Source organism: Monodon monoceros, unplaced genomic scaffold (genome assembly GCF_005190385.1).
Source record: "Monodon monoceros isolate NGI ecotype Baffin Bay Population unplaced genomic scaffold, NGI_Narwhal_1 Super_Scaffold_9, whole genome shotgun sequence".
Classification (NCBI taxonomy): Eukaryota; Metazoa; Chordata; class Mammalia; order Artiodactyla; family Monodontidae; genus Monodon; species Monodon monoceros.
Genome location: NW_021703786.1, coordinates 6,078,950 through 6,105,191, shown reverse-complemented (window position 1 = coordinate 6,105,191; position 26,242 = coordinate 6,078,950). Strand labels below are relative to the sequence as shown.

General features: G+C 44.8%; 1 protein-coding gene across 10 annotated transcripts in view; it reads right to left on the bottom strand.

Annotated features, from left to right (window-relative positions):
- Positions 1 to 26,242, bottom strand: part of SCPEP1 (serine carboxypeptidase 1) — a 73,221-nt gene that overhangs the window by 41,751 nt on the left and 5,228 nt on the right. For all 10 annotated transcript variants that reach the window (XR_003791933.1, XR_003791937.1, XR_003791939.1 and 7 more), the window contains exons 3-10: positions 24,357 to 24,446; positions 21,713 to 21,868; positions 21,294 to 21,368; positions 8,713 to 8,785; positions 4,734 to 4,771; positions 4,082 to 4,210; positions 3,357 to 3,450; positions 2,462 to 2,575 (exon numbers count right to left, since the gene is read on the bottom strand). Coding sequence is in view for 3 of the 10 variants with exons in the window: in XM_029211728.1 (XP_029067561.1) it covers positions 2,462 to 2,575; positions 3,357 to 3,450; positions 4,082 to 4,210; positions 4,734 to 4,771; positions 8,713 to 8,785; positions 21,294 to 21,368; positions 21,713 to 21,868; positions 24,357 to 24,446 (769 nt within the window). In the remaining 7 variants the exon portion in view is untranslated. The remainder of the gene's footprint in view (positions 1 to 2,461; positions 2,576 to 3,356; positions 3,451 to 4,081; positions 4,211 to 4,733; positions 4,772 to 8,712; positions 8,786 to 21,293; positions 21,369 to 21,712; positions 21,869 to 24,356; positions 24,447 to 26,242) is intronic.

Below are 26,242 nucleotides of genomic sequence, written 5' to 3'. Positions count from 1 at the left end.
CCAAAAGTGACCACCGTGCAGCACCTAACAAAGACCGAATACACAGCTGCTTCACCAACAGGGACCAGCTGGCCCAGAAATCTGTGTCCCGAGCTGGCCGTGTAGAAGGGGATCCCAAACAGCACACGTGTCCGGTCATCCGGGTGCTTGTGATGACAGCAGATGCCATCTGTCATGAGGGATGGAAACCCAGAGAAAGCTAACACCCAAGGAAACAGGGAGGTTTAGAAAATACCCTTTGAGGGACTTCCCTGGTGGCGCAGTGGTTAAGAATCCGCCTGCCAACACAGGGGACACGGGTTCAATCCCTGGTTCGGGAAGATCACACACGCCGCGGATCAACTAAGCCCGTGCGCCACAATTACTGAGCCCACATGCCGCAACAACTGAAGCCCGTGTGCCTAGAGCCCGTGCTCCACAACAAGAGAAGTCACCACAATGAGAAGCCCACGCACCGCAACAAAGATTAGCCTCCACTCTCCACAACTACAGAAAGCCCGCGCGCAGCAACGAAGACCCAATGCAGCCAAAAAAATAAATAAAATTTAAAAAAAAAGAAAATACCATCGCGCTGGTCCTCTCAGGGGACAAACTGATTTGGGGCCAGCATTAGTTTTCCTCCTTTGCTGAGTCACACCAGAGACAAGGTTTTTTTGTTTTGCTTTGTTTTTGCTTTTTCAGGGCCAAGTTTTAAGCTCTGAACCAGTAGGGCTACCTTAGTAATCAACAAATCAGTACTAAACCAATCCGGAGCTGGCCCTTGGTAAAGTCACATGGATGACTAGCCCCAGGCAAGAGAGGAGGCGGTCCGCACAGCCTTCTTGCTGGATCCCTGACCATCACTGTCATCGTATGTACTGAACGACGGCAGCAGCCATCATTGACTTTTAGTTGCCAGTCACTGTGCTAAGTAAGCACTCTGCAAGCAACATCCCATTGCCTCCTCCCTTCACCAACCCTGCGAGGTTAGCTTCTTTAGCCTGTGCAATGGCTAAAGAAAATAAGGCTCAGAGAGGCTGAGCAACACGCCCCGGGCGAAACAGCCAGTGGCAAGCTGGGACCGGAACGCAGGCCTGGCTGACTCCAAAGTATGTAGGCCTTAACTACAAACTGGACTTGGGACACTGAGGGTACCCGGAAAGGACAGTCTGTCCTTTCCAGACCCATACACAGGCACACCTGAGCCAGGGAGAGTTTGCTCTTATCAGTTTTCATCTGCAAAAGTGTAGTTGGCTCGCCCGTCCAGACACACTGGGCAGCGAGGGAGGGTCCCTATAACGAGAGAAGCTGGGGCTGGACAACACTGTCATGAAGGTAAGATGAGGGGGTTGAGCTGAAAAGATGTGCTCTTGTGAGCTTGACCTTCACCTGGCCTCCTGGGGGTGCTCATATCTCCTCCTTCTCAGCATCCAACCTCCCATGGGTGTCTGTACCCCTTAAAGTTCTGACACCACATTCTTTTGTTTGAGCTAACTTTTCCCTCATTACTAGAAAACTCTAAGGGATGGGGGGGGAAATGAAGACACTAGGTCTAGGAAGAGTCCTCTGTTGACTGCGTGTTGAGAGGGTGGCCGTGTCCCCTGAAGAAGCCAGGGCCAGAGCCAAGTCCCAGCCTGTCCGCCGCTGTCAACGTTCTGCCCTAACAGAGGCATAGCTTTGGGGTCTCTTAGACATGAACAAAACCCTCCTCAGCTTGAGTGTTTCCCCTCCAGGAGTCTGGGAGTCCCACTTGCTCACGGCTTCCCTATAAGACTGAGCAGGAACTTACTGGGGTCCCTGAGGACCCCAGTATTTCCCCACTATGACCTTCAGACCAGAATGCAGTAGAAGCCAGACCACATCCACATCAGGACGCCTGCAGAGGCCAGCCCGAGAGAGCTTCTCAAACCCTGTCCGAAAGGACCTTTGTCTGGAAGTCTCACCCACAACCAACTGTGGCCTTGGGCATGGCTTTTATTTTATTTTATTTTTTTTTGCGGTACGCGGGCCTCTCACTGTTGTGGCCTCTCCCGCTGCGGAGCACAGGATCTTCCCGGACCGGGGCACGAACCCGTGTCCCCTGCATCGGCAGGCGGACTCTCAACCACTGCGCCACCAGGGAAACCCTGGGCATGGCTTTTTTAATCTCAATTTTTTATTATGGAAAACCTCACACTGATACAAAAGTAAAGAGGAGGGTGTGATGATTCCCATGTACTCACTCCTGGCTTCCACTTATAAAAAGTCGCTTCGTTTCTCTCCCCACCCACTTCCCTTACCAACCCCCGATTCTGAACCAATTTTGGCATGTTATTTACTGTCTTTCTATGTTTGCTCATCTATCAATGTCAATACTATTCTACCTGCAACACACTATCGCCACCACCAAAGCCCATTCAACAAATTAAGGCCTTTGAATTTCCACCTTTTTCACCACCCCCCAGCTCTACAAAAGACGCTTTAATTAGGTCACACAAGTTACCTCCCCAGGAGCAATCTTCAGGAATAATTTTGAGTTTCTTTCTGATGGGACCATTCATGAGCTGACTTAAGGCATCCTGCTGTAAGTGTCTCACGTGGCGCTGGAAAAGGTAAACTAAAACAAACTGGTACACGGTGAGTCGAAAGACTGGAAATAAGACCAAGAGAACCTCTTTTCTAAGCTGCCGGGGATGCTGTGTGTAAGAGGGAGGCCTGCACCTGGAAGAAGAAAGGTGTCCCCCTGATTCCCCCCAGATGGCGGGGGGGTGGGGGGAGTCAGGAACATGTTCAAAGTGGAGATGCTTTATTGGTTTTGATTGCTGCATTTTATGTACTCTGGGGCCACTGAGATTATCCAGCACGGCCAAAGGCAATCAGCTGAGTGGAATCTAGAGGCCTCCTGCAGCTTCTACATGGCAGAAGGATACCAGGCATTCAGCACCCACAGGGAAGACAACTCAATCCAGCCTTTAGGAGAACTGACATCGTAATTCAATGTGCAGAAGCTGGTTTCCAAACTTCAAAACACTGTCTAAGTGCAAGAAGCCGGATGCAAAATACTACCTAGTGCATGACTCCATCTATGTGAAATGTCCTGAAATGGCAAATGTACAGAGACTGAAAGCAGACTAGTGGTTGCCTGGGGCTGGGCGTGGGAACAGAAACTGATTGCAGACAGACATGTGGGATTTTTCTGGGGTGATGGAAATGTGCTAAAACTCGATTGTGGTGATGAGTGCACAGCTCTGTAAATAAACTAAAAACCATGGAATTACACACTTAAAATGGGTGAATTTTATGGTATGTAAATTATATATCAATAAAGCTTTTTAAAAAATTGGTTTCTTCTCACACGGAGGCTGAGACAGGGTCTAGCAACTTCAAGGTCCACTCACCTATGTGGCTCTGGGTGAATTCTAGACTCGATTTCATGGTAGACGTGGGAGACGTCTTAGTTAAGATGTTATAGAAGTTCACCCCGTCTGTGTTCTGAAATACAGAAGAAATATATTTGGCTGTTTGTTTTATTTATTCATTATCAAAGTTGCAAAACAGAACGGCACCTGGCTCTCCACCTTATCCGAGGACAGCTTTAACTCTGTACACTTGCTCGGACCAGAAAGAAATGTAGACCTTAAGGCTCAGAGACCAGCAGCAGTGTCAGCCCAGTCTCCTGGCATAGTGAGCAGCTCATCCGAGTGGAGCTCCGATGCCGCAGGAGGAAACCAAGGGCCTGTGTGTTAATTACCAGGGAAAACCGAGCTACAGTGTCCTACATACTGAAGTCCTCAGCCTGTGCATTCTTCCCTCCTGGCTCACTGGGGCCAAAGCACTGCTCGGCAAGGATCCAAACACTTGCCTCTGTGTTTGGCAAATCTGTGGGACATATTCTTTTTTATAGAAGCCATACCTTCAGTCAAGAGGCAGGCAAGTCTTGCAGGCTGGGTGGCTTTCTGACCCCGTCTTTGCTCAGACTCGTCAGATTTATCGTTTAGTTTGACAGCATTTCTCGACTTGTGGGCAGTCTCAGGATAGATCCCAATCCTAACAACACCAACCAAGGTCCCTTCACCCAAGGGGAAAAGCCAAGCAGGCTGGCCCCGAGCGCGTCCCCTCTTACCTGTTCAATGACCATTTCTGCTTTCCCCCACAGCTCAGTGGCCTCTTTGTAGAGTCTCTTATTTATGGCATCCAGGACTTGTTCTGCAACCCGAGACACCTCTGCCAGACCTTGGTCGTCGAGAAGAGACTGGAACGCAAAGCAAGAACTAAAAGGCCCACTTTGTGAGAGACACAAATCTGGCATTGCTCCAGTTAGGGATGGGTAACAGAAAGAACGGCAGGAAGGAGAAAGGGGACCGTCCATATGAAAGCACAGCATTACAAGTGCTGTGTTTATTGATGACGGAAATATAGGAAAATGGTAACTGAGTCTAAGTGATGGGTATATGGGTGTTCCCCATGATCTTTCAACTTTTCTGCATATTTGAAAATGTCTGTAATAAAAAGCTGGGGGGGGGGAATTTTAAAATGTGCATTTCTTATAGCTGGAGAAATGGGTAACTGTGCTGATATTTCTTTAAATTTGTCCCCAAGGCCGGCTGTTGCTTAGGGTCTTTGATTTGATACAGATTATTTGATAAGTCCCTAAGGGGCAATGTCAACCACACAGGCAAACCCAGCTAGCTTTGTCCTTCCTTCGGACAGAGCCAGAAGAGGTCAGCTGGGCTGTTAACCACAGAACGTGCAGAGTTGGGGACTCATCTACTTACCATGCTGTACAAGTAAGGTCCCCAGGAGAGCACTGAATCTAAAGGAAACCACATAATAAAATAAGTTTGTTGTGGCTCTGTCCTCCCCACAAAATACCTAACTAGTTTTCCTTCCAAAGCAGAAAGAGACAGAAGAAATGCAGTGGCTTTGGGTCTGAAGGCCCCTTAACTCACCAGGGCCCATGCAGGGCTGATGTCTCAGTGGCTGGGAGGTGGGGCGAGGCTGTGGGGGTCTTTCTGGTGACTCAGGACTAAATGCTACATTAATTTGGCCTGATACTGGCACAGCCAGTGAGTCGCCAGGGATGGCACCACAGCCAAGCAGTGCGTGTGCAGTGGAGGCCCTCATTTGCAGACTTCTAGACTTTGTGACAGCCTAAAATATTTCCCCACCTTCAGAGTTCTGCTCTGCATCCTGCCTGCTCCTCCAATTTGGGGACGCCAGCTTCCGTCAAGGAGCTAATTAAGGAAGAAGACTAATGACCTCACAAGTGTCTGTGCTGTAACTGCCAATCAATTCATTTCAATCCCGAAAATGTATTGAGAGTTTACTATGGGCCAAAAGCCAGTAAAGAGCTTTATAAGATATAAACATGAGTAAGACAACACCTGACTTCAAAGAGCATAGCTGGGCTTGGTTTGGACAAGTTCACAACTACCATAACACTAGGTACGGCTAGTGCCATTGAGAGATGTGCCAAAAAAGTAGCAAGGCCCACAACTTTTTTTTTTTTGGCTTATGTGATTTTCTTCTTCTGTAATTAAAAAAAGAAACTGAAGTATAGTTGATTTCCATCAAGGACCACAACTTATAGAGCACATTTGAACACGTCACTCCTTTGCTTAAAAGCCTTCAATGGTTCCCCCTAAGCCCAAGTATCTCAAAGTTTGTTTCAAATAACCCCAGTTCTACAGAATGTTAACCAAAGTATTAGAAGGAAAAATGACTTGGTGGTGAAATACCTTTGGGGTTATGCAAAAGACAACATATTTTTATTTTTTACTGCAGGACTTCTCAGAGCCTTTAATGTACCTGTGAACCGTGAGGAAGTGGGACCAGTATTTGGCACTTCTGAAACTTATTTGGCCATGGAGCCCTTTGCATAGCACTTCATTGGACTGATATTCTTCAGAGCACACCCTGAGAAATGCAGGCACACCAGGTCCTACAGGACCCAGTTGTCATTCACCTCTCCAGCTAAACCATCAAACCTGTGCCTCAGTTTCTCTCTTTTTTTTTTTTTTTTTTTTTTGAGGTACGCGGGCCTCTCACTGTTGTGGCCTCTCCCGTTGCGGAGCACAGGCTCCGGACGCGCAGGCTCAGCGGCCATGGCTCACGGGCCCAGCCGCTCCGCGGCATGTGGGATCTTCCCGGACCGGGGCACGAACCCGTGTCCCCTGCATCGGCGGGCGGACTCTCAACCACTGCGCCACCAGGGAAGCCCCCTCAGTTTCTTATAAAGAATCACCTGCAGTTCTCCAATGCATCCCATTCCCTGCTTGATCTAGACCAGGGACTGACAAACTTTTTCTGAAAGAAAGAGATAAATAATAAATATTTCTGGCTTGGCAGGCCAGCTGATCTCTGTTACAACTACTCAACTCTGTTTCGGCAGCCTCCAAACAGTCAGAGGATATGTAAATAAATAGGTGTGACTGTGTCCCAGTAAAAACTTTATTTACTAAAGCAGAGTGGCAGGACAGAATTGACTTGGAGGCCGTAGTTGCTGAACTCTGATGCGGACCTCTGATGTCCAGTAGAACTTTCTGCAATGATGGAAATGTTCTATATCTTTTTCTTTTTCTTCCACACCGCGAGGCTTGTGGGATCGTAGTTCCCCGACCAGGGATTGAACCCGTGCCCCCTGCAGTGGAAGCACAGAGTCCTAACCCACTGGACCGCCAGGGAATTCTCAAAATGTTCTGTATCTGTGTGGTCCAAAACAATAGTCAACAGCCACATGTGGCTACTGGGCACTTTGAAATTGTGTGTAGTACAAATGAAAGATGGAAAATTTTATGTATTTTAATTAATGTAAATAGTCATATGTGGCTACGGCTACCATATTGAACTGTGCAGATCCTCTTGAAGAAATGAAGCATGTCTGTGCATCTTTCCTAGCACCCAACAAAACAACTACTCCCTAGCGAGCAATTAATAATTGCTTGTGAAAATTAATAGTACTTCTTCAAAAAAGAGAGTACTCCTGGGGTGGAAGAGTGATACGTAAGGTGGATCTGGAAGAAGGGATCAAGGTGGACCTGGAAGGAGGGATTAAGAGCTGGGCAGGAAGATTCAAAAGGGGAGGTGGGTCACAACAATGTGAATTCGGGAGATTTTGGACCAGATGAAGAGCACATGCAAAGCCATGAGGCTAACTTACTGGTCTCAGGGAGGAATGCAGGGTAATGGTTAAGTGCATGGATTCCACTGCCTGCTGCCTTCATGTGCATCCTGGCTTTAGCTGTGTGACTTTAGGAAGATTGCTTAACCTCTCTGAGTCTCCATTTCATCACCTCCAAAACTAGGATAATAATACCATCCATCCCATGGAGCTGTTGCAAACATTAAGTGAAGTTAACACATGAAAAGTGTTTAGTGTTATTAACACAGCTGTGATGAGACCCTCGAAGGAAGTGTGAGGCCAGGACCGTCACTCTGAGTGAGACACCTGTCAGGAAACCTGCTGACTCCCTCACGCCTCAGGTCAAGGCTTCTGCAACATCTTGGCGTCCTAGGAAGTACATCCAGGAAGGAAACACAAAGAGCAGCCCTTTTCACAATGCGGACTGAGCTTTCAGTTCTGTCCTTTAACCCCTGCCCTGGAGATGCCAAGAACGAGGGCAAGAAATAACCATTCCAAGCAGCTTCAGAATGTCTTGAATCCATCAGGGACATGGCTCTGTAACAAGCCAAATCTCTATCTTTTAAGGGGAAAATATTACCTTGTATAAATTATTATTTTTAAAAACCTGAGGCATCATCACAAACCACAGACATACATTTAGAAGAGTTTCGATTAACACATCCACTCACGTAACAACCACCCAACGAGAGCCTAAAAAGTTCCTTCGTGTCCCTTTCCAGCTTATTCCCCTCCCTATTTCAGAGGCAACTTCTCTTCTGAAATCTAACTCTACCGTTTGGTTTTGTCTGTGAAAAGTCACCTTTTGTTAGGTTAGGGCAGTAGTTCCTAACTGGGGTGATTTTGTCCCCTGGGGACATTTGGCAATATGTCTGGAGATATTGTTGGTTGCCAAGCTGGGGTGGAAATACTGGCATCTAACGGGTAGAGATGCTGCTAATATCCTTCACTGCACAGGACACCCCCCCCACAACAAAGAATCACATGACGCTCAAAACATCAACATTGCTGAGATTTAGAAATCCTCACTAGAGTTAACCCTACCACAGTGACTATTTCAGACGCCTGAAGCCACACCTTGGGTGTATACAATCCAAACAACTTTTATCTATACTCCCAACAAGGATGCTCAGGTTATGAAACTTCGAACCTCTGAGTTACAGGACCAGATGGTAGCCCTGCCTCACCATCAAAATGAGCAACAGGTGGGAATTTCACCCCAAATGCTCATGTTAGCATAAGGATGGTGGACAGGACGAGATGACAAACAGACTTGGGTTTGTATCCTGCCCAGGCAACTCATTCTGTGTGTCAGAGGGCAAATTCCATCATCTTTCTACGTCTCTAGAATGTCTTCAACTGTAAAATTTGATTCTTTTGTTGTGAAAATCAAATAAGAGACCTCGGTTCAGCCTGTAGCAGTCCATGGAAGGTGCACTGTGAGTTCTCACTCCTGAATTTCTTGGAATACTCCTGGAGCAAACACTTTCTGTGCTGACTTTTTCAAGGACCCAGAGAATTCCATTGCCTTGTTCTTTGATCTAGATACCACAGCCAAAGTCCCGAAGGGTAGGGAAAGGGACTTTTAAAATGTCTGAAAATTCCCTACTTACCGATGGGAGAGATCCAGGAATCACCCAAAGCAACCCCGGCAAAGTTGCACTGGATGGTCCCTTGCTGAATGGCCTGAAAGAGAAGCCAAGAAATATCCTTGTCAAGAAGACCCAGGGGCCTCCATCCCTTCCTCAACATGAGGGAGCCAGGCCTTTATACACTGCCTTTCCTGAGCAGAGACAGCTCCTGCCCACCCAGGATACCCTGGATATCCAAAGACAACAGATGCCCACTAGAAGGCAAGGGTAACTCTTTCCTGCTGCCATTTGCAAAATGAGTAAGAACTGTTTGAGTTTTCCCAAGGGTGTTGGCAGGATGTGCGGGGGACCTGGTGTAGCTCCTATCTCTTCCTTAGAAAGGACGCTGGCACTCTTTCCCCTGGAGGTCTCTGATTTCTCACAAGGTGCTCTGGGGGCTCTCTGGGTACAATCGCCACTGTCTCCAGTGGACACTGGAGAGCTGGGAGGCCTCCTCAGAAGGTCCTTGAGGGTGGGATGGATGCCTTAGGACTGGGAACTCATGCCCCCTGCTGCTTTTATCCATTTAAAAGGAATTCATCTGCCCAGTAGCAGAACATTGGAAACAACTGAAATATTTATCAATACGGTGGGCTAAATTAATTATGGTTATTTCCATGGTGCATGATGCAGCTTAAAAAAAGGAATGAGGGGCTTCCCTGGTGGCGCAGTGGTTGAGAGTCTGCCTGCCGATGCAGGGGACATGGGTTCGTTCCCCGGTCCGGGAAGATGCCACGGAGCGCCTGGGCCCGTGAGCCGCAGCCACTGAGCCTGTGCGTCTGGAGCCTGTGCTCCGCAACAGGAGAGGCCACAACAGTGAGAGGCCCGCATACCACAAAAAACAAACGAACAAACAAAAGGAATGAGAAGGCTTTTTATGGTCGAATATAAAAAGATCTCCAGGGTATATTGTTAAAGTAAAAAAGAGACATGTGGAACAGTGTGCAGTATATACAATCATTTGTATAAAAATGGGGGAAAAGAATATACATGAACTAGCTTATATAGGCATGAAATACTCTGAAAAGGTACTGAAAAAACTAACAGAGGTTGCCTTGGGCGGGGGACAGAGGCAAGACGGACATTTTTTTTTTTTTTTTTTGCAGTACGCGGGCCTCTCACTGTTGTGGCCTCTCCCGTTGCGGAGCACAGGCTCCGGACGCGCAGGCTCAGCGGCCATGGCTCACGGGCCCAGCCTCTCCGCGCTTGCGCAGCACGTGGAATCTTCCCGGACCGGGGCACGAACCCGTGCCCCCTGCATCGGCAGGCGGACTCTCAACCACTGCGCCACCAGGGAAGCCCAAGACGGAGAATTTTTATAGCATACCTTTTACATATTTTGAATTTTGAATTATGTGAATGCACAGGCTATTCAGAGATCTAAAATAAGAAAACAATGAATAGCCTGACTTTGAACACTGGTAATAAAAGAGAAAAAATTATGCCATTATTTGGCTTTTCCAAAAGGAACTTATTTCAAGTTACTTAAATACTACCAGTTGATGAGGAAAAGTTCCACTTTATAGGAGAACACCAGCTAACAAATGCGAACAAAATGAAGGGAGGAGAAAACCATCATTTGGAAACTCCTAATGAAATTACTGACTTGCGTAAGAATTAAAAATTGATGTTAAAACCATTATTCAGTGAAAGATGGATGAAGAACTGGACATCCATGTCAGGTGAAAATAACACCACTCAGATCATTTTCTGTCCAGGCGGAGGGTATAGGAGTCCAATGGAGGGATCAGACTAGATCTGGTTATTATGTGCCCTCTGACTCAAAGCAAAATGAAGTGCACAACATCCCCTACGTCAGAGGCTGGCAATTTTTTCTATAAGGGGCAGATATTAAATATTCTAGGCTTTGTAGAACAAAAGTCTACTACATTGCAGCTACTCAACTCTACCACTGTACTGCTAAAGCAGCCACAAGCAATATGTAAACAAGTGAGAGTTCTAATAAAACTTTATTTGTGGAGGAGCTTCAAGATGGCGTAAGAGTAAGATGTGGAAACCACCTTCCTCCCCACAAATACATCAGAAATACATCTACATGTGGAACAACTCCTACAGAACACCTACTGAACGCTGGCAGAAGACCTCAGACCTCCCAAAAGGCAAGAAACTCCCCACGTACCTGGGTAGGGCAAAAGAAAAAAGAGACAAAAGAATAGGGACGGGACCCGCACCCGGGGGAGGGAGCTGTGAAGGAGGAAAGGTTTCCACACACTAGAAGCCCCTTCGCGGGCGGAGACTGCGGGTGGCGGAGGGGGAAAGCTTCGGAGAGCACAGCAACAGGGGTGCGGAGGGCAAAGCGGGGAGAGATTCCCACACAGAGGATCAGTGCCAACCAGCACTCACCAGCCCGAGAGGCTTGTCTGCTCACCCGCTGGAACAGGCGGGGGCTGGAAGCTGAGGCTCGGGCTTCGGAGGTCAGATCCCAGGGAGAGGACTGGGGTTGGCGGTGTGAACACAGCCTGAAGGGGGCTAGTGCACCACAGCTAGACGGGAGGGAGTCCAGGAAAAGTCTGGAGCTGCCGAAGAGACAAGAGACTTTTTCTTGCCTCCGTTTCCTGGTGCGCGAGGAGAGGGGATTAAGAGCGCTGCTTAAAGGAGCTCCAGAGACGGGCGCGAGCCGCGGCTAACAGCGCGGACCCCAGAGACGGGCATGAGATGCAAAGGCTGCTGCTACCGCCACCAAGAAGCCTGTGTGCAAGCACAGGTCACTATCCACACCCCCCTTCTGAGGAGCCTGTGAAGTCCGCCACTGCCAGGGTCCCGGGATCCAGGGACAACTTCCCCTGGAGAACCCATGGCGTGCCTCAGGCTGGTGCAACGTCATGCTGGCCTCTGCCGCCGCAGGCTCGCCCTACATCCGTACCCCTCCCTCCTCCCTGCCTGAGTGAGCCAGAGCCCCCGAATCACCTGCTCCTTTAACCTCATCCTGTCTGAGCGGGAACAGATGCCCTCAGGCGACCTACACAAAGAGGCGGGGCCAAATCCAAACCTGAACCCCGGGAACTGTGCGAACAGAGAAGAGAAAGGGAAATCTCTCCCAGCAGCCTCAGGAGCAGCGGATTAAAGCTCCACAATCAACTTGATGTACCCTGCATCTGTGGAACACCTGAATAGACAACGAATCATCCCAAATTGAGGAGGTGGACTTCGGGAGCAACGATATATATATATATATATATTTTTTTTTTTCCCCCTTTTTCTCTTTTTGTGAGTGTGTATGTGTATGCTTCTGTGTGTGATTTTGTCTGTATAGCTTGGCTTTTACAGTTTGTCCTAGGGTTCTGTCTGTCCATTTTTTTCCCGCTAGTATAGTTTTTAACACTTGTTATCATTTCTGGATTTGTTTTTTGGTTTGGTTGCTCTCTTCTTTCTTTCTTTCTCTCTGTTTTTTTTTATTACTTTAAAAAATTTTTAATAATTATTTTTAATTTTAATGACTTTGTTTTATTTTACTTTATTTTATCTTCTTCTTTCTTTCTTTTCTCCCTTTTATTCTGAGCCGTGTGGATGACGGGCTCTTTGTGCTTCAGCCAGGCGTCAGGGCTGTGCCTCTCAGGTGGGAGAGCCAAGTTCAGGACACTGATCCACAAGAGACCTCCCAGCACCACGTAATATCAAATGGCGAAAATCTCCCAGAGATCTCCATCGCAACACCAAGACCCAACGCCACTAAACAACCACCAAGCTACAGTGCTGGACACCCTACGCCAAACAACTAGCAACACAGGAACACAACCCCATCCATTATCAGAGAGGCTGCCTAAAATCATAGTAAGGCCACAGACACCCCAAAACACACCACCAGACGTGGACCTGCCCAACAGAAAGACAAGATCCAGCCTCATCCACCAGAACACAGGCACTAGTTCCCTCCACCAAGAAGCCTACACAACCCACTGAACCAACCTTAGCCACTGGGGACAGACACCAAAAACAACGGGAACTACGAACCTGCAGCCTGCGAAAAGGAGACCCCAAACACAGTAAGATAAGCAAAATGAAAAGACAGAAAAACACACAGCACATGAAGGAGCAAGGTAAAAACCAACCAGACCTAACAAATGAAGAGGAAATAGGCAGTCTGCCTGAAAAAGAATTCAGAATAATGATAGTAAAGATGATCCAATCTTTATTGGAAATAGAATAGAGAAAATGCAAGAAACATTTACCAAGGACCTAGAAGAACTAAAGAGGAAACAAACAATGATGAACAACACAATAAATGAAATTAAAAATTCTCTAGAAGGGGTCAGTAGCAGAATAACTGAGGCAGAAGAACGGATAAGCGACCTGGAAGATAAAATAGTGGAAATAACTACCGCAGAGCAGAATAAAGAAAAAAGAATGAAAGAATTGAGGACAATCTCAGAGACCTCTGGGACAACATTAAACGCACCAACATTTGAATTATAGGGGTCCTAGAAGAAGAAGAGAAATAGAAAGGGATTGAGAAAATATATGAAGAGATTATAGTTGAAAACTTCCCTAATCTGGGAAAGGAAATAATTAATCAAGTCCAGGAAGCACAGAGAGTCCCATACAGGATAAATACAAGGAGGAACATGCCAAGACACATACTAATCAAACTATCAAAAATTAAATACAGGGCTTCCTTGGTGGTGCAGTGGTTGGGAGTCCGCCTGCCGATGCAGGGGACACAGGTTCGTGCCCTGGTCTGGGAAGATCCCATATGCCGCGGAGTGGCTGGGCCCATGAGCCATGGCCGCTGAGCCTGTGCATCCGGATCCTGTGCTCCGCAACGGGAGAGGCCACAGCAGTGAGAGGCCCGCGTACCACAGAAAGAAAAGAAAAAAAAAATTAAATACAAAGAAAAAATATTAAAAGCAGCAAGGGAAAAACAACAAATAACACACAAGGGAATCCCCATAAGGTTAACAGCTGATCTTTCAGCAGAAACTCTGCAAGCCAGAAGGGGGTAGCAGGACATATTAAACTGATGAAGGAGAAAAACCTACAACCAAGATTACTCGAACCAGCAAGGATCACATTCAGATTTGACAGAGAAATTAAAACCTTTACAGATAAGCAAAAGCTAAGAGAATTCAGCACCACCAAACCAACTTTACAACAAATGCTAAAGGAACTTCTCTAGGCAGGGAACACAAGAGAAGGAAAAGACCTACAATAACAAACCCAAAACAATTAAGAAAATGGTCATAGGAACATACATATCGATAATTACCTTAAATGTAATTTAACCAAAAGACATAGACTGGCTGAATGGATACGAAAAGAAGACCCGTATATATGCTGTCTACAAGAGACCCACTTCAGACCTAGGGACACATACAGACTGAAAGTGAGGGGATGGAAAAAGATATTCCATGCAAATGGAAATCAAAAGAAAGCTGGAGTAGCAATTCTCATATCAGACAAAACAGACTTTAAAAAAAGACTATTACAAGAGACAAAGAAGGACATTACATAATGATCAAGGGATCAATCCAAGAAGATATAACAATTGTAAATATTTATGTACCCAACATAGGAGCACCTCAATACATAAGGCAAATACTAACAGCCATAAAAGGGGAAATCGACAATAACACAATCATAGTAGGGGACTTTTAACACCCCACTTTCAGAAATGGACAGATCATCCAAAATGAAAATAAATTAAAAACCACAAGCTTTAAATGATACATTAAACAAGATGGACTTAATTGATACTTATAGGACATTCCATCAAAAACAACAGAATACACATTTTTCTCAGGTGCTCATGGAACATTCTCCAGGATAGATCATATCTTGGGTAACAAATCAAGCCTTGGTATTTAAGAAAATTGAAATTGTATCAAGTAACTTTCCGACCACAACGCTATGAGACTAGATATCAATTACAGGGAAAAATCTATAAAAAATACAAACACATGGAGGCTAAACTTAATACAAACTTAATAAACTTAATAGAAAACTTAATAAACTTAATACAAACTTAATAAACTTAATACAAACACATGGAGGCTATACTTAATAACCAAAAGATCACTGAAGAAATGAAAGAGCAAATCAAAAAATACCTAAAAACAAATTACAATGAAAACACAATGACCCAAAACCTATGGGATGCAGCAAAAGCAGTTCTAAGAGGGAAGTTTACAGAAATACAATCCTACCTTAAAAACAAGAAACATCTCAAATAAACAACCTAACCTTACACCTAAAGCAATCAGAGAAAGAAGAACAAAAGAACCCCAAAGTTAGCAGAAGGCAAGAAATCATAAAGATCAGATCAGGAATAAATGAAAAAGAAATGAAGGAAACGATAGCAAAGACCAATAAAACTAAAAACTGGTTCTTTGAGAAGATACACAAAATTGATAAACCATTAGCCAGACTCATCAAGAAAAGAAGGGAGAAGACTCAAATCAATAGAATTAGAAATGAAAAAGGAGAAGTAAAAACTGACACTGCAGAAATACAAAGGATCATGAGAGATTACTACAAGCAACTCTATGCCAATAAAACAGACAACCTGGAAGAAATGGACAAATTCTTAGAAATGCATAACCTGCCAAGACTGAACCAGGAAGAAATAGAAAATATGAACAGACCAATCACAAGCACTGAAATTGAAACTGTGATTAAAAATCTTCCAACAAACAAAAGCCCAGGACCAGATGGCTTCACAGGCGAATTCTATCAAACACTTAGAGAAGAGCTAACACCTATCCTTCTCAAACTCTTCCAAAATATAGCAGAGGGAGGAACACTCCCAAACTCATTTTACGAGGCCACCATCACCCTGATACCAATGCCAGACAAAGATGTAAGAAAGAAAGAAAACTACAGGCCAATATCACTGATGAACATAGATGCAAAAATGCTCAACAAAATGCTAGCAAACAGAATGCAACAGCACATTAAAAGGATCATACACCATGATTAAATGGGGTTTATTCCAGGAATGCAAGGATTTTTCAATATACGCAAATCAATCAATGTGATACACCATATTAACAAACTGAAGGAGAAAAACCATATGATCCTCTCAATAGATGCAGAGAAAGCTTTTGACGAAATTCAACACCGATTTATGATAAAAACCCTCCAGAAAGTAGGCATAGAGTGAAATTTCTTCAACATAATAAAGGCCATCTATGACAAACCCACAGCCAACATCATCCTCAATGGTAATAAACTGAAAGCATTCCCACTAAGATCAGGAACAAGACAAGGTTGCCCACTCTCACCACTATTATGCAACATAGTTTTGGAAGTTTTAGCCACAGCAATCAGAGAAGAAAAAGAAATAGAAGGTATCCAAATCGGAAAAGAAGTAAAGCTGTCACTGTTTGCAGATGACGTGATACATAGAGACGTGTACACAGAGAATCCTAAAGATGCTACCAGAAAACTACTAGAGGTAATCAATGAATCTGGTAAAGTAGCAGGATACAAAATTAATGCACAGAAATCTCTTGCATTCCCATACACTAATGATGAAAAATCTGAAAGTGAAATTAAGAAAAGACTACCATTTACTACCGCAACAAAAACAATAAAATATCTAGGAGTAAACCTACCTAAGGAGACAAAAGACCTGTATGCAGAAAATTATAAGACACTGATGAAAGAAATTAAGGATGATACAAATAGATCGAGAGATATAACATGTTCTTGGATTGGAAGAATCAGCATTGTGAAAATGATTCTACTACCCAAAGCAATCTACAGACTCAATGCAATCCCTATCAAACTACCACAGGTATTTTTCACAGAACTAGAACAAAAAATTTCACAAGTTGTATGGAAACACAAAAGACCCCAAATAGCCAAAGCAATCTTGAGAACGAAAAACGGGGCCAGAGGAATCAGGCTCCCGGACTTCAGGCTACACTACAAAGATACAGTAATCAAGACAGTATGGTACTGGCATAAAAACATAAATATAGATCAATGGAACAGGACAGAAAGCCCAGAGATAAACCCACACACATATGGTCACCTTATCTTTGATAAAGGAGGCAAGAATATACAGTGGAGCAAAGACAGCCTCTTCAATAAGTGGTGCTGGGAAAACTAGACAGCTACATGTAAAAGAATGAAATTAGAACACTCCCTAACACCATACACAAAAATAAGCTCAAAATGGATTGAAGACCTAAATGTAAGGCCAGACACTGTCAAACTCTTAGAGGAAAACATAGGCAGAACACTCTATGACATAAATCACAGCAAGATCCGTTTTGACGCACCTCCTAGAGAAATGGAAAAAAAACAAAAATAAACAAATGGGACCTAATGAAACTTAAAAGCTTTTGCACAGCAAAGGAAACCATAAACAAGGCAAAAAGACAACCCTCAGAGTGGGAGAAGATATTTGCAAATGAAGCAACTGACAAAGGATTAATCTCCAAAATTTACAAGCAGGTCATTCAGCTCAATATCAGAAAAACTAACAACCCAATCCAAAAATGGGCAGAAGACCTAAATAGACACTTCTCCCAAGAAGGTATATGGATTGCCAAGAAACACATGAAAGAATGCTCAACATCATTAATCATTAGAGAAATGCAAATCAAAACTACAATGAGATATCATCTCACACCGGTCAGAATGGCCATCATCAAAAAATGTACAAACAATAAATACTGGAGAGGGTGGGGAGAAAAGGGAACCCTCTTGCACTGTTGGTGGGAATTTAAATTGGTACAGCCACTATGGAGAACAGTATGGAGGTTCCTTAAAAAACTACAAATAGAACTACCATACGACCCAGCAATCCCACTACTGGGCATATACCCTGAGAAAACCATAATTCAAATAGAGTCATGTACCAAAATGTTCATTGCAGCTCTATTTACAATAGCCAGGGCATGGAAGCAACTTAAGTGTCCATCAACAGAGGAATGGATAAAGAAGATGTGGCACATATATACAATGGAATATTACTCAGCCATAAAAAGAAACGAAATTGAGTTATTTGTAGTGAGGTGGATGGACCTAGAGTCTGTCATACAGATTGAAGTAAGTCAGAAAGAGAAAAGCAAATACCATATTCTAACACACATATATGGAACATAAAAAAAAAAAAAGTTCTGAAGAACCTAGGGGCAAGATGGGAATAAAGACACAGACCTAGTAGAGCATGGACTTGAGGATATGGGGAGAGAGCAGGGTAAGCTGGGACAAAGTGAGAGAGTGGCATGGACATATATACACTACCAAACGTAAAATAGATAGCTAGTGGGAAGCAGCCACAAAGCACAGGGAGATCAGCTTGGTGCTTTTTGACCACCTAGAGGGGTGGGATAGGGAGGGTGGGAGGGAGGGAGATGCAAGAGGGAAGAGATATGTCGACATATGTATAACTGATTCACTTGGTTATAAAGCAGAAACTAACACACCATTGTGTAAGCAATGTAAAGCAATTATACTCCACTAAAGATGTTAAAAAAATAAAATAAAAATTACAAAAAAACCCAGCTTTATTTGTGGACCTTGAAATTTGATTTTCACACAATTTTCATGTGTCATGAAATATTATTCTTCTTTTAATCCACCCCACCCCACCACTGTCACTTGATAATGTAAAATCCATTCTTGGCTCATGGGTCGTATACAAAGCAGGTGGTGGACTGAATTTGACCTATAGGCCATCGTTTCCTGAAATCTGATCTATTATAATATATTCTCTCCAAAACTTTTACCTTGAATGCATCAGGCCTTTAACTACGACCTCCAGTTTTGTAGGAAACACCATGAAGAGAGGAATAAACTAAATTACACCATGAAGATGCTACCACACAATTCCAGAAAATGGGATATTCTGTTAGTCTGGTTTCTTTATCAAATGGGGGTCATAAAAAAGGAACTGTGTTAGATGAGAACGGACTTTAGGGACATCCCAGCCACATGTAATTCACGGATCTGGACTGAGTCCTGGCTTAAACAAACTGACCACAAAGGACGTGTTGGGATTATTAAAGCCTGAATATTTGAGATGAAAATTTACTGAAGTAGGAAAGGGAGGACTAGTGACGGAAGCAAGCAGGCTACAGACATTACGTATACTACTATCTCCTATTGGTTAAAAAATTTACTTATTTCTAAAAGCGCAGAAAAAGATTTAAAGGCTATACACTGAGGTGTTAACAATGGTGATCTCTTTTTAATTTTTAAAATTTGTGCTTGCTGTATTTTCTAATTTTCTGTTAGGCACCTATACTGCTTCTTATAAAAGGTTCATTTTTAAAGAGAATTAATAAATCTTAAAAAAAAAGCTCATACTGTAAAACACGAGGAATATAGCCAATATTTTACTATAAATAGAGTATAATCTTTATAAATTGTGAATCATATATTGTATATGTGTAACTTATATAATATTGTACATCAACTATACTTCAATTAAAAAAAGCTCATACAAGCTCACTGTAAAAAGTTTAATCACAGAAGGAGACAGGAGAAAATGTGGAAAAACTTCTACCTCTGCCCCACCTGCACCCTCACGCTCACTAACCAGTTAACATGGTATATATCCTTCTAACTCCTTTCTTTGTTTTCACAAGCATATATATATACATACATGTATACATATGCACAGATCTACCCATTCTTTCTGATGGCTTCAAAGTGTCCATCACGGAAGGATCCACGTATTTCAGTTAAGTAATCCTCTACACACAGCCACTGATCTTGTTTTCCGTTTATGGACATTATAAGCAACGATGAACTTAACATCCTCTGACACACACACGTGTATAAGTATTCCCACAGGACAGATTCCTGGAAGTGAAATTATTGGGTCAAAGGGCACATACATTTTAAAAGTTTATAGATACTGCCAAAGTGCCCTTTTACAATGATTTACCAATTTTCATTCCCATCAAACGTGCACAAGAGCACTTATTTTCCTGACTGCTTACCAAAACTGGGGGTTACCAAATTTTTACTTTATTTTATTTTATTTATTTGTTTTTTTGGCCATGCCACGTGGCATGCGGGATCTTAGTTCCCCGACCAGGAATCGAACCCGTGCCCCCTGCAGTGGAAGTGTGGAGTGCTAATCACTGGACCCCCAGAGACCTCCCACCGATTTTTAAAAATATTTGCAAATCGCACAGATTTGACTTACTACTAAAAGTTGAACATTGTTCACATGTCCATAGGCAGTTTGCATTTCTTCTATAAATTGTTTGCCCATATTTTCTGGCCAATATCCTATTAGAATATTATCTTTTTTTTTTTTTTTTTTTTTTTTTTTTGGCGCGGTACGCGGGCCTCTCACTGTTGTGGCCTCTCCCGTTGCAGAGCACAGGCTCCGGACGTGCAGGCTCAGCGGCCATGGCTCACGGGCCTAGCTGCTCTGTGGCATGTGGGATCTTCCCGGACTGAGGCACGAACCCGCGTCCCCTGTATGGGCAGGTGGACTCTCAACCACTGCGCCACCAGGGAAGCCCCCTAGAATATTATCTTTTTTAATGGACTTATTGATGTGAATACTACTTCTACTATATATTTATTTGTGTGTATATATCTTTTAAAATTGTTTATGAAACTCTAATTACTTTTAAATTTCTATGTGGTCTAAATACGTCAAACTTACTCTTTTTGCTTTTGGGTGTTTCATCTTATGAAGGAAAAGCAAGTTTTTCGTACCCAAGATTATAAAACTTTTCTCCTATATTTTCAGGTTCTCTTACAGTTTTGATTTTTATGTTTAGATTTTTAATCTATCAAGAACTGATGTTCCGGGGCTTCCCTGGTGGCGCAGTGGTAAAGAATCCACCTGCAAATGCAGGGGACATGGGTTCAAGCCCTGGTCTGGGAAGAACCCACATGCCGCGGAGCAACTAAGTCCATGCACCACAACTACTGAGCCTGTGCTCTAGAGCCCGCAAGCCACAACTACTGAAACCCGCACACCTAGAGCCTGTGCTCTACAACAAGAGAAGCCACCGCAATGAGAAGCCCACTCAATGCAACAGAGTAGCCCCCGCTCGCCACAACTAGAGAAAGCCCGTGGACAGCAACAAAGACCCAATGCAGCCAAAAATAAAATATATAAATTAAATTTTAAAAAAAGGAACTGATGTTTCATGTAAGGCAAGAATCTAACTTTACTATTTTCCAAAGTGATAGCCACTTGTCTCCATATCATTTATTGAACGTTCTGTTTTCCTCAATGATTTGAAATACCACCTTATCATTTATATATGTTCATATGTAAGTATGATACATATGTATGTGTTATAAACATACACAGATACATATATACGTATACATAAGTATATATAAAATATGTTTCTAGATTCTTTAGCCTGATGCATGTATCTGCATTTCTCTGTTGCTATGCCAGCCCCAAATTGCTTTACTCGCTTAGCTGTATAGCCCGTTCGATATCTGGTGGGGCAAACTTCATTGTTCTTTTGGAAACTTTTCAGGGTTATTATTACAGACTTACTCTGTAGGTACAAGGTCCTATTCAAAGAGTATTCAATTATCAGGTGAGTATAACAAGTAAGATAATCAGTTTCTGTCCAACATCAAAACAAAGTCATCTTCCTTGTTACCTTATAAAGTTCTAGAGCAATGCCAGCAGCCATTTTTCCTCCATAGGACTCTGAGAAAATGTAGAATGGAATCATCTAGGAAGAAAAGGAATTTACAAAGAATTAAATATCCTGAATGTCTTTTAATTCACACGAATCAATTTCAAATTTCTATTGCATGTAATGGCCAGACAAAACAAATCTGCTTTTGCTGATCTTTCCTCCCATATCTGATTATTAGGTTTAATTAGAATACTGGCTGCAGGGTCATTTCTTTCAAGCTAAAACCACCTTTAGTGATGACTGAAACAGAAGCCCACAGTCTGATCCTGGGTGCAAAAAGGTTTTCTCTGGAATCAGCTAGGCATGTAACTCTCAGGGAAGTTTGCATCTGATGGATGCAGTGCTGCAACTGCGAGCCCCCATCCGAGCTTGCTTACCTGGAATTCTTTGTGGCATTCAAAGAAAGTCTTCAGGAGAACCATCATGTCTGATGCCACCATGGCCAGGTCTTTGGTGTACGCGTCACTCTTGTTCACATAACTGAACCCAGTGCCCACTGGGTTATCCACAAACAGGAGACTGGCCGACTGGAGCTACAAGCCACAGAGGAAAGTCAAATGTTGCAATCAGGGGCTTCCCTGGTGACGCAGTGGTTGAGAGTCCGCCTGCCAATGCAGGGGACACGGGTTCGTGTCCCGGTCCGGGAAGATCCCACACGCCGCGGAGCTGCTGGGCCCGTGAGCCATGGCCGCTGAGCCTGCGCGTCAGGAGCCTGTGCTCTGCAACGGGAGAGGCCACAACAGTGAGAGGCCCGCGTACCAAAAAAAAAAAAAAAAAGAAATGTTGCAATCAGCCAGCCAGTCACCAGCTATCTTTTGATCACCTTATATGAGCTCAACAAAAACCACACATGTGAGGATATCAGTGTGGTTATGATGTTACTAAAATGGATTAAAAAAAGAAAATTGGGGGGCTTCCCCTGGTGGCACAGCGGTTGAGAGTCCACCTGCCGACGCAGGGGACACGGGTTCGTGCCCTGGTCCGGAAAGATCCCACATGCCGTGGAGCGGCTGGGCCCGTGAGCCATGGCTGCTGAGCCTGTGCGTCCGGAGCCTGTGCTCCGCAATGGGAGAGGCCACAACAGTGAGAGGCCTGCGTACCGCAAAAAAAAAAAAAAAAAATTGGAACAGAACACAGACTAGTATAGCAAAGAAAGGCAAAGAAAAGGAGAGGCAAGAAGGAAAAATTAACATATACACAGGGATCAAAGCATCTAGGCTGTTACTTTCAGACACTACAAATGTCCTGAATGTAATTCATTCGTGCAGGTAGAACCATGCAGTGTCAGTCTGAGCAACAGCTCGATGCAGTGAGAGGTCGGAATACCACACATCTGTTTTCTTCAAGATGAATCCAGTTTCCACATTGGCCTGGCTTTGCTGAACACTACAAGAACAGAATTTATTCTAACACCTTTCCCAAAGAGGTTTAGAGTTATATAATTTTACATCCTGAAGGATCCCTAGTGATGGCACACTACAGCCATGTCCTTTACTGATCAGGACATTAAAACCCAGAAAGGCCCAGGACTTGTCCAAGGTCACAAAGTTGGATAGGTAATGGCAGCGTCAGGACCAAGGCCAGCATCTCCTCACTTCTTGTTCAGGCTCTCTGCCCCAGTCACATTACCCTATTAGTCGTGGGAGGCTTGGGGACAAGCCAGTGGGGTACTCTGCTACTGGAAGTGAGTATGTGAATGTTCTAGGCTGAGGGAACAGCATGTGCAAAGGCCCTGAGGCAAAAGTAAAATGTGCTTAAAGAAGACCAGTATGGAGACAGACAAGAAAATCAAAGGGCTCAGAGGGGATCTTCAGGTGGAGATGCTCCCGCACTGAGTCTTAGAGGTGAGTATGGTGAGCTAGGTGTGACCGGGTGACCAAAGGAATGAAGTGCAAGCCCAGGAATGGCCTACGCAGAGGCCTCAAGGAGAGTGCACATGGAGAGAACCTGGGAGGTGTGGCTAGCAGAAGCCAGTTTATGCCCAGGAATCTGGATCCGATCTTTGGGGAACTGAAAGACAGTAAACTAAGGAGTGACTGGCATTGGAGGGTTTCACCCAAGCACCATGTGGGAAGTGGATTGGGGGTGGGGGGTGGGCATTTTGAAAGCACCCATGAGAGGCGATGGAAAAGGGGTGGATGAAGAATATTAACAACACTTGGGTATTAAACATAGAGCATAGGACCCAGCAATTCCCCACCGCCCTGCCAAATTGAAAACAGGGGCCCAAACAAATATTTGTACGCTAATGTTCCCTGCGTTATTCACAACAGCCAAAAGGTGAAAACAACCTAAGTGTCCATCAACAGATGGGAGAGGAGCAGAGGAGAAGCACAGAGCAGAGGGTGGCCACCAGCTGGGAGCAACAGCCCCACCCTGCCCACTGGTGTGGTTTTACCCACCAGTGTTTGGCAGCCTGGAGGAAGGGGCTGAGCAGGTGGACAGGGGGACTGACCCCAGGCTGGGCGTGGCAAGGATGCGGAGGGAGAAGAATGAGGGAACCAGGGGTGGGGGTTAGGTAAGGAAGTGAAGCGAAGAATGAAGGGGCGGGGTGAGACAGAGAACTAGAGAGACATCAAAAGGGCAGAGGACAAGGGGTTTGAAGTCCTGAGGAAGACAAGAATGGAAGTAGGAGGGTAGGAGGGGAAAGGATTGCAGGTTGTGGCCAGAAGGTGGGACCCTGGTGTCTCAGATTGCAGGGATGGCCAATATGTGGGTAATGACAAGGTCCAGGGGGTCTGCTAGAGTAGACAGAGGTTTCTGCAGGCAAGTGGAGAGAAAGGTCACCGAGTTGGGAAGGTGTCCAGCGTGGGATAAGCTGTCCCAAGAAATGGAAGAGGCTGGCCAAAGAGGAAGCCTGTGGACAAGTACGCAAGGTCCCCCTGGACACAGAGGAAGAGGGAGGGGGGTGGAGTGGGATCGTTCAACTTGTGACGCCACCCAGAATGGGGTAGGGCTGGGTGGGACTCAGCCTGGGGGAGGCCACACGGCAGTTTGAGTTCGAGGCCTTCCTCACTGTACCCAAGTAGTTCTTCGTGGTTTGAGATCTCTGTCAAGGGGCCCGATTTCCTCAAAGTTCCCAAATCCAGTGCTGGAACCACCTGGACCACCCTGTGAAAGCAAAAAAAACAAACAAACAAAAATAAAGTCAGAGAAAATGTTAGTCAAACCTTCGTCACTACAACAATGACCCCAATCACTATAAACAATTTATGAGTCAGTGATGGCTCGGTCAACCTTACACACAGGACACAACTGATCCAGTGTCTGCACTAACTGAGCCCCCTGGTAACTGCTCAAGTCTTTCTAAAAAAAGGAAGCAACCGGGCTAAGAGCCCCCAGAGGGAACGTTCCTACCTCTGATTCTCTGAGCTTGAGCCTTGGCCTCACGTGGGGTTTGCTGACCTCAAAACATCTCGTCCAAACCTCTCCCTTCAAAGATGAGCAGTATGGCCCAGAGAGGGAACGTGGCAATTAGGGGCTCCATCAGGACTGGACCCGGGGCCTTGTGACTCTCCACCACCCTCTCCTCAGTGTCCCTGAGGATTTACAAGGGACCCAGACTGAGGGGCAGTTTGATCAAGATGATCCCCAGGATATAACATAGTAAATGCGGAAGTCCCTGGGCAGGAAGCACTCAACACTGTGGGCATCCAAGGCCAGGGGCGAGGCAGGATTCTGAACAGAAGCTCAGTGCTGGGGGCCCAGACAATGGGAGGCAGAGGTTCTATGGCTTCTAAGGGCTAAGAGAGGGGAGGAGGTCCTTCAGGAGATGGTCAGGGGTAAGGATGGTCAGTGCTTTTCTGGACAAAACCTCAGGGGTCAGCTGAGCCAACAGGATAGGCCGAGGGCCTTGAATAAAAGGATGCTGTCTCCCTGTGCAAGATGGTTAGGAAAGGGAGATACACAATGATGGAAGGAAACAGCTCAGGCAAAACAGAAACCAGGGCAATCTGTCCAGGGAAATCTAAAGGAAAAAAAAAGACAACATAGAGTCAGGGCTCAGGGGTAACTAAAGGACCCCAACAGAGAGTTTATGAAACTATTGAATGTTTTGAACCGACACCAAGCTAACTATTATAAAACTGGGAGGCTATAAATCCCTCTAAGCAACGTCCTCACCATCGACAGAATGAAAAGACCTATGGAACGGGAGAAAATAGTTGCAAATGATACGACCAATAAGGGGTTAATATCCAACATATATGAACAGTTCATATAACTCAACATCAAAAAAACAAACAACCTGATTAAAAAAGGGGCAGAAGAACTCAATAGACATTTTTCCAAAGAGGAAATGCAGGTGGCCAGCATGAACATGAAGAGATGCTCATCATCAGGGACATGCAAATCAAAACCACAATGAGATACCACCTCACACCTGTCAGAATGGCGGTCATCAAAAAGACCACAAATAACAAATGTTGGCAAGGATGTGGAGAAAAGGGAATCCTTGTAACACTGTCGGTGGGAATGTAAATTGGTGCAGCCACTGTGGAAAACAGTATGGAGGTTTCTCAAAAAACTAAAAATAGGGGCTTCCCTGGTGGCGCAGTGGTTGAGAGTCCGCTTGCCGATGCAGGGGACGCAGGTTCGTGCCTGGTCCGGGAAGATCCCACATGGCGTGGAGCGGCTGGGCCCGTGAGCCATGGCCGCTGAGCCTGTGCGTCCGGAGCCTGTGCTCCGCGGCGGGAGAGGCCACAGCAGTGAGAGGCCCGCGTACCGCAAAAAAAAAACCTAAAAATAGAACTACCACATGATCCAGTGATTCCACTCCTGAGTATATATTTGAAAAAAACATAAACACTAATTTGAAAAAATACATGCACCCTAATGTTCATAGAAGCATTATTTATAATAGCCAAGATATGGAAGCAACCTAAGGGCCCATCAACAGATGAATGGAT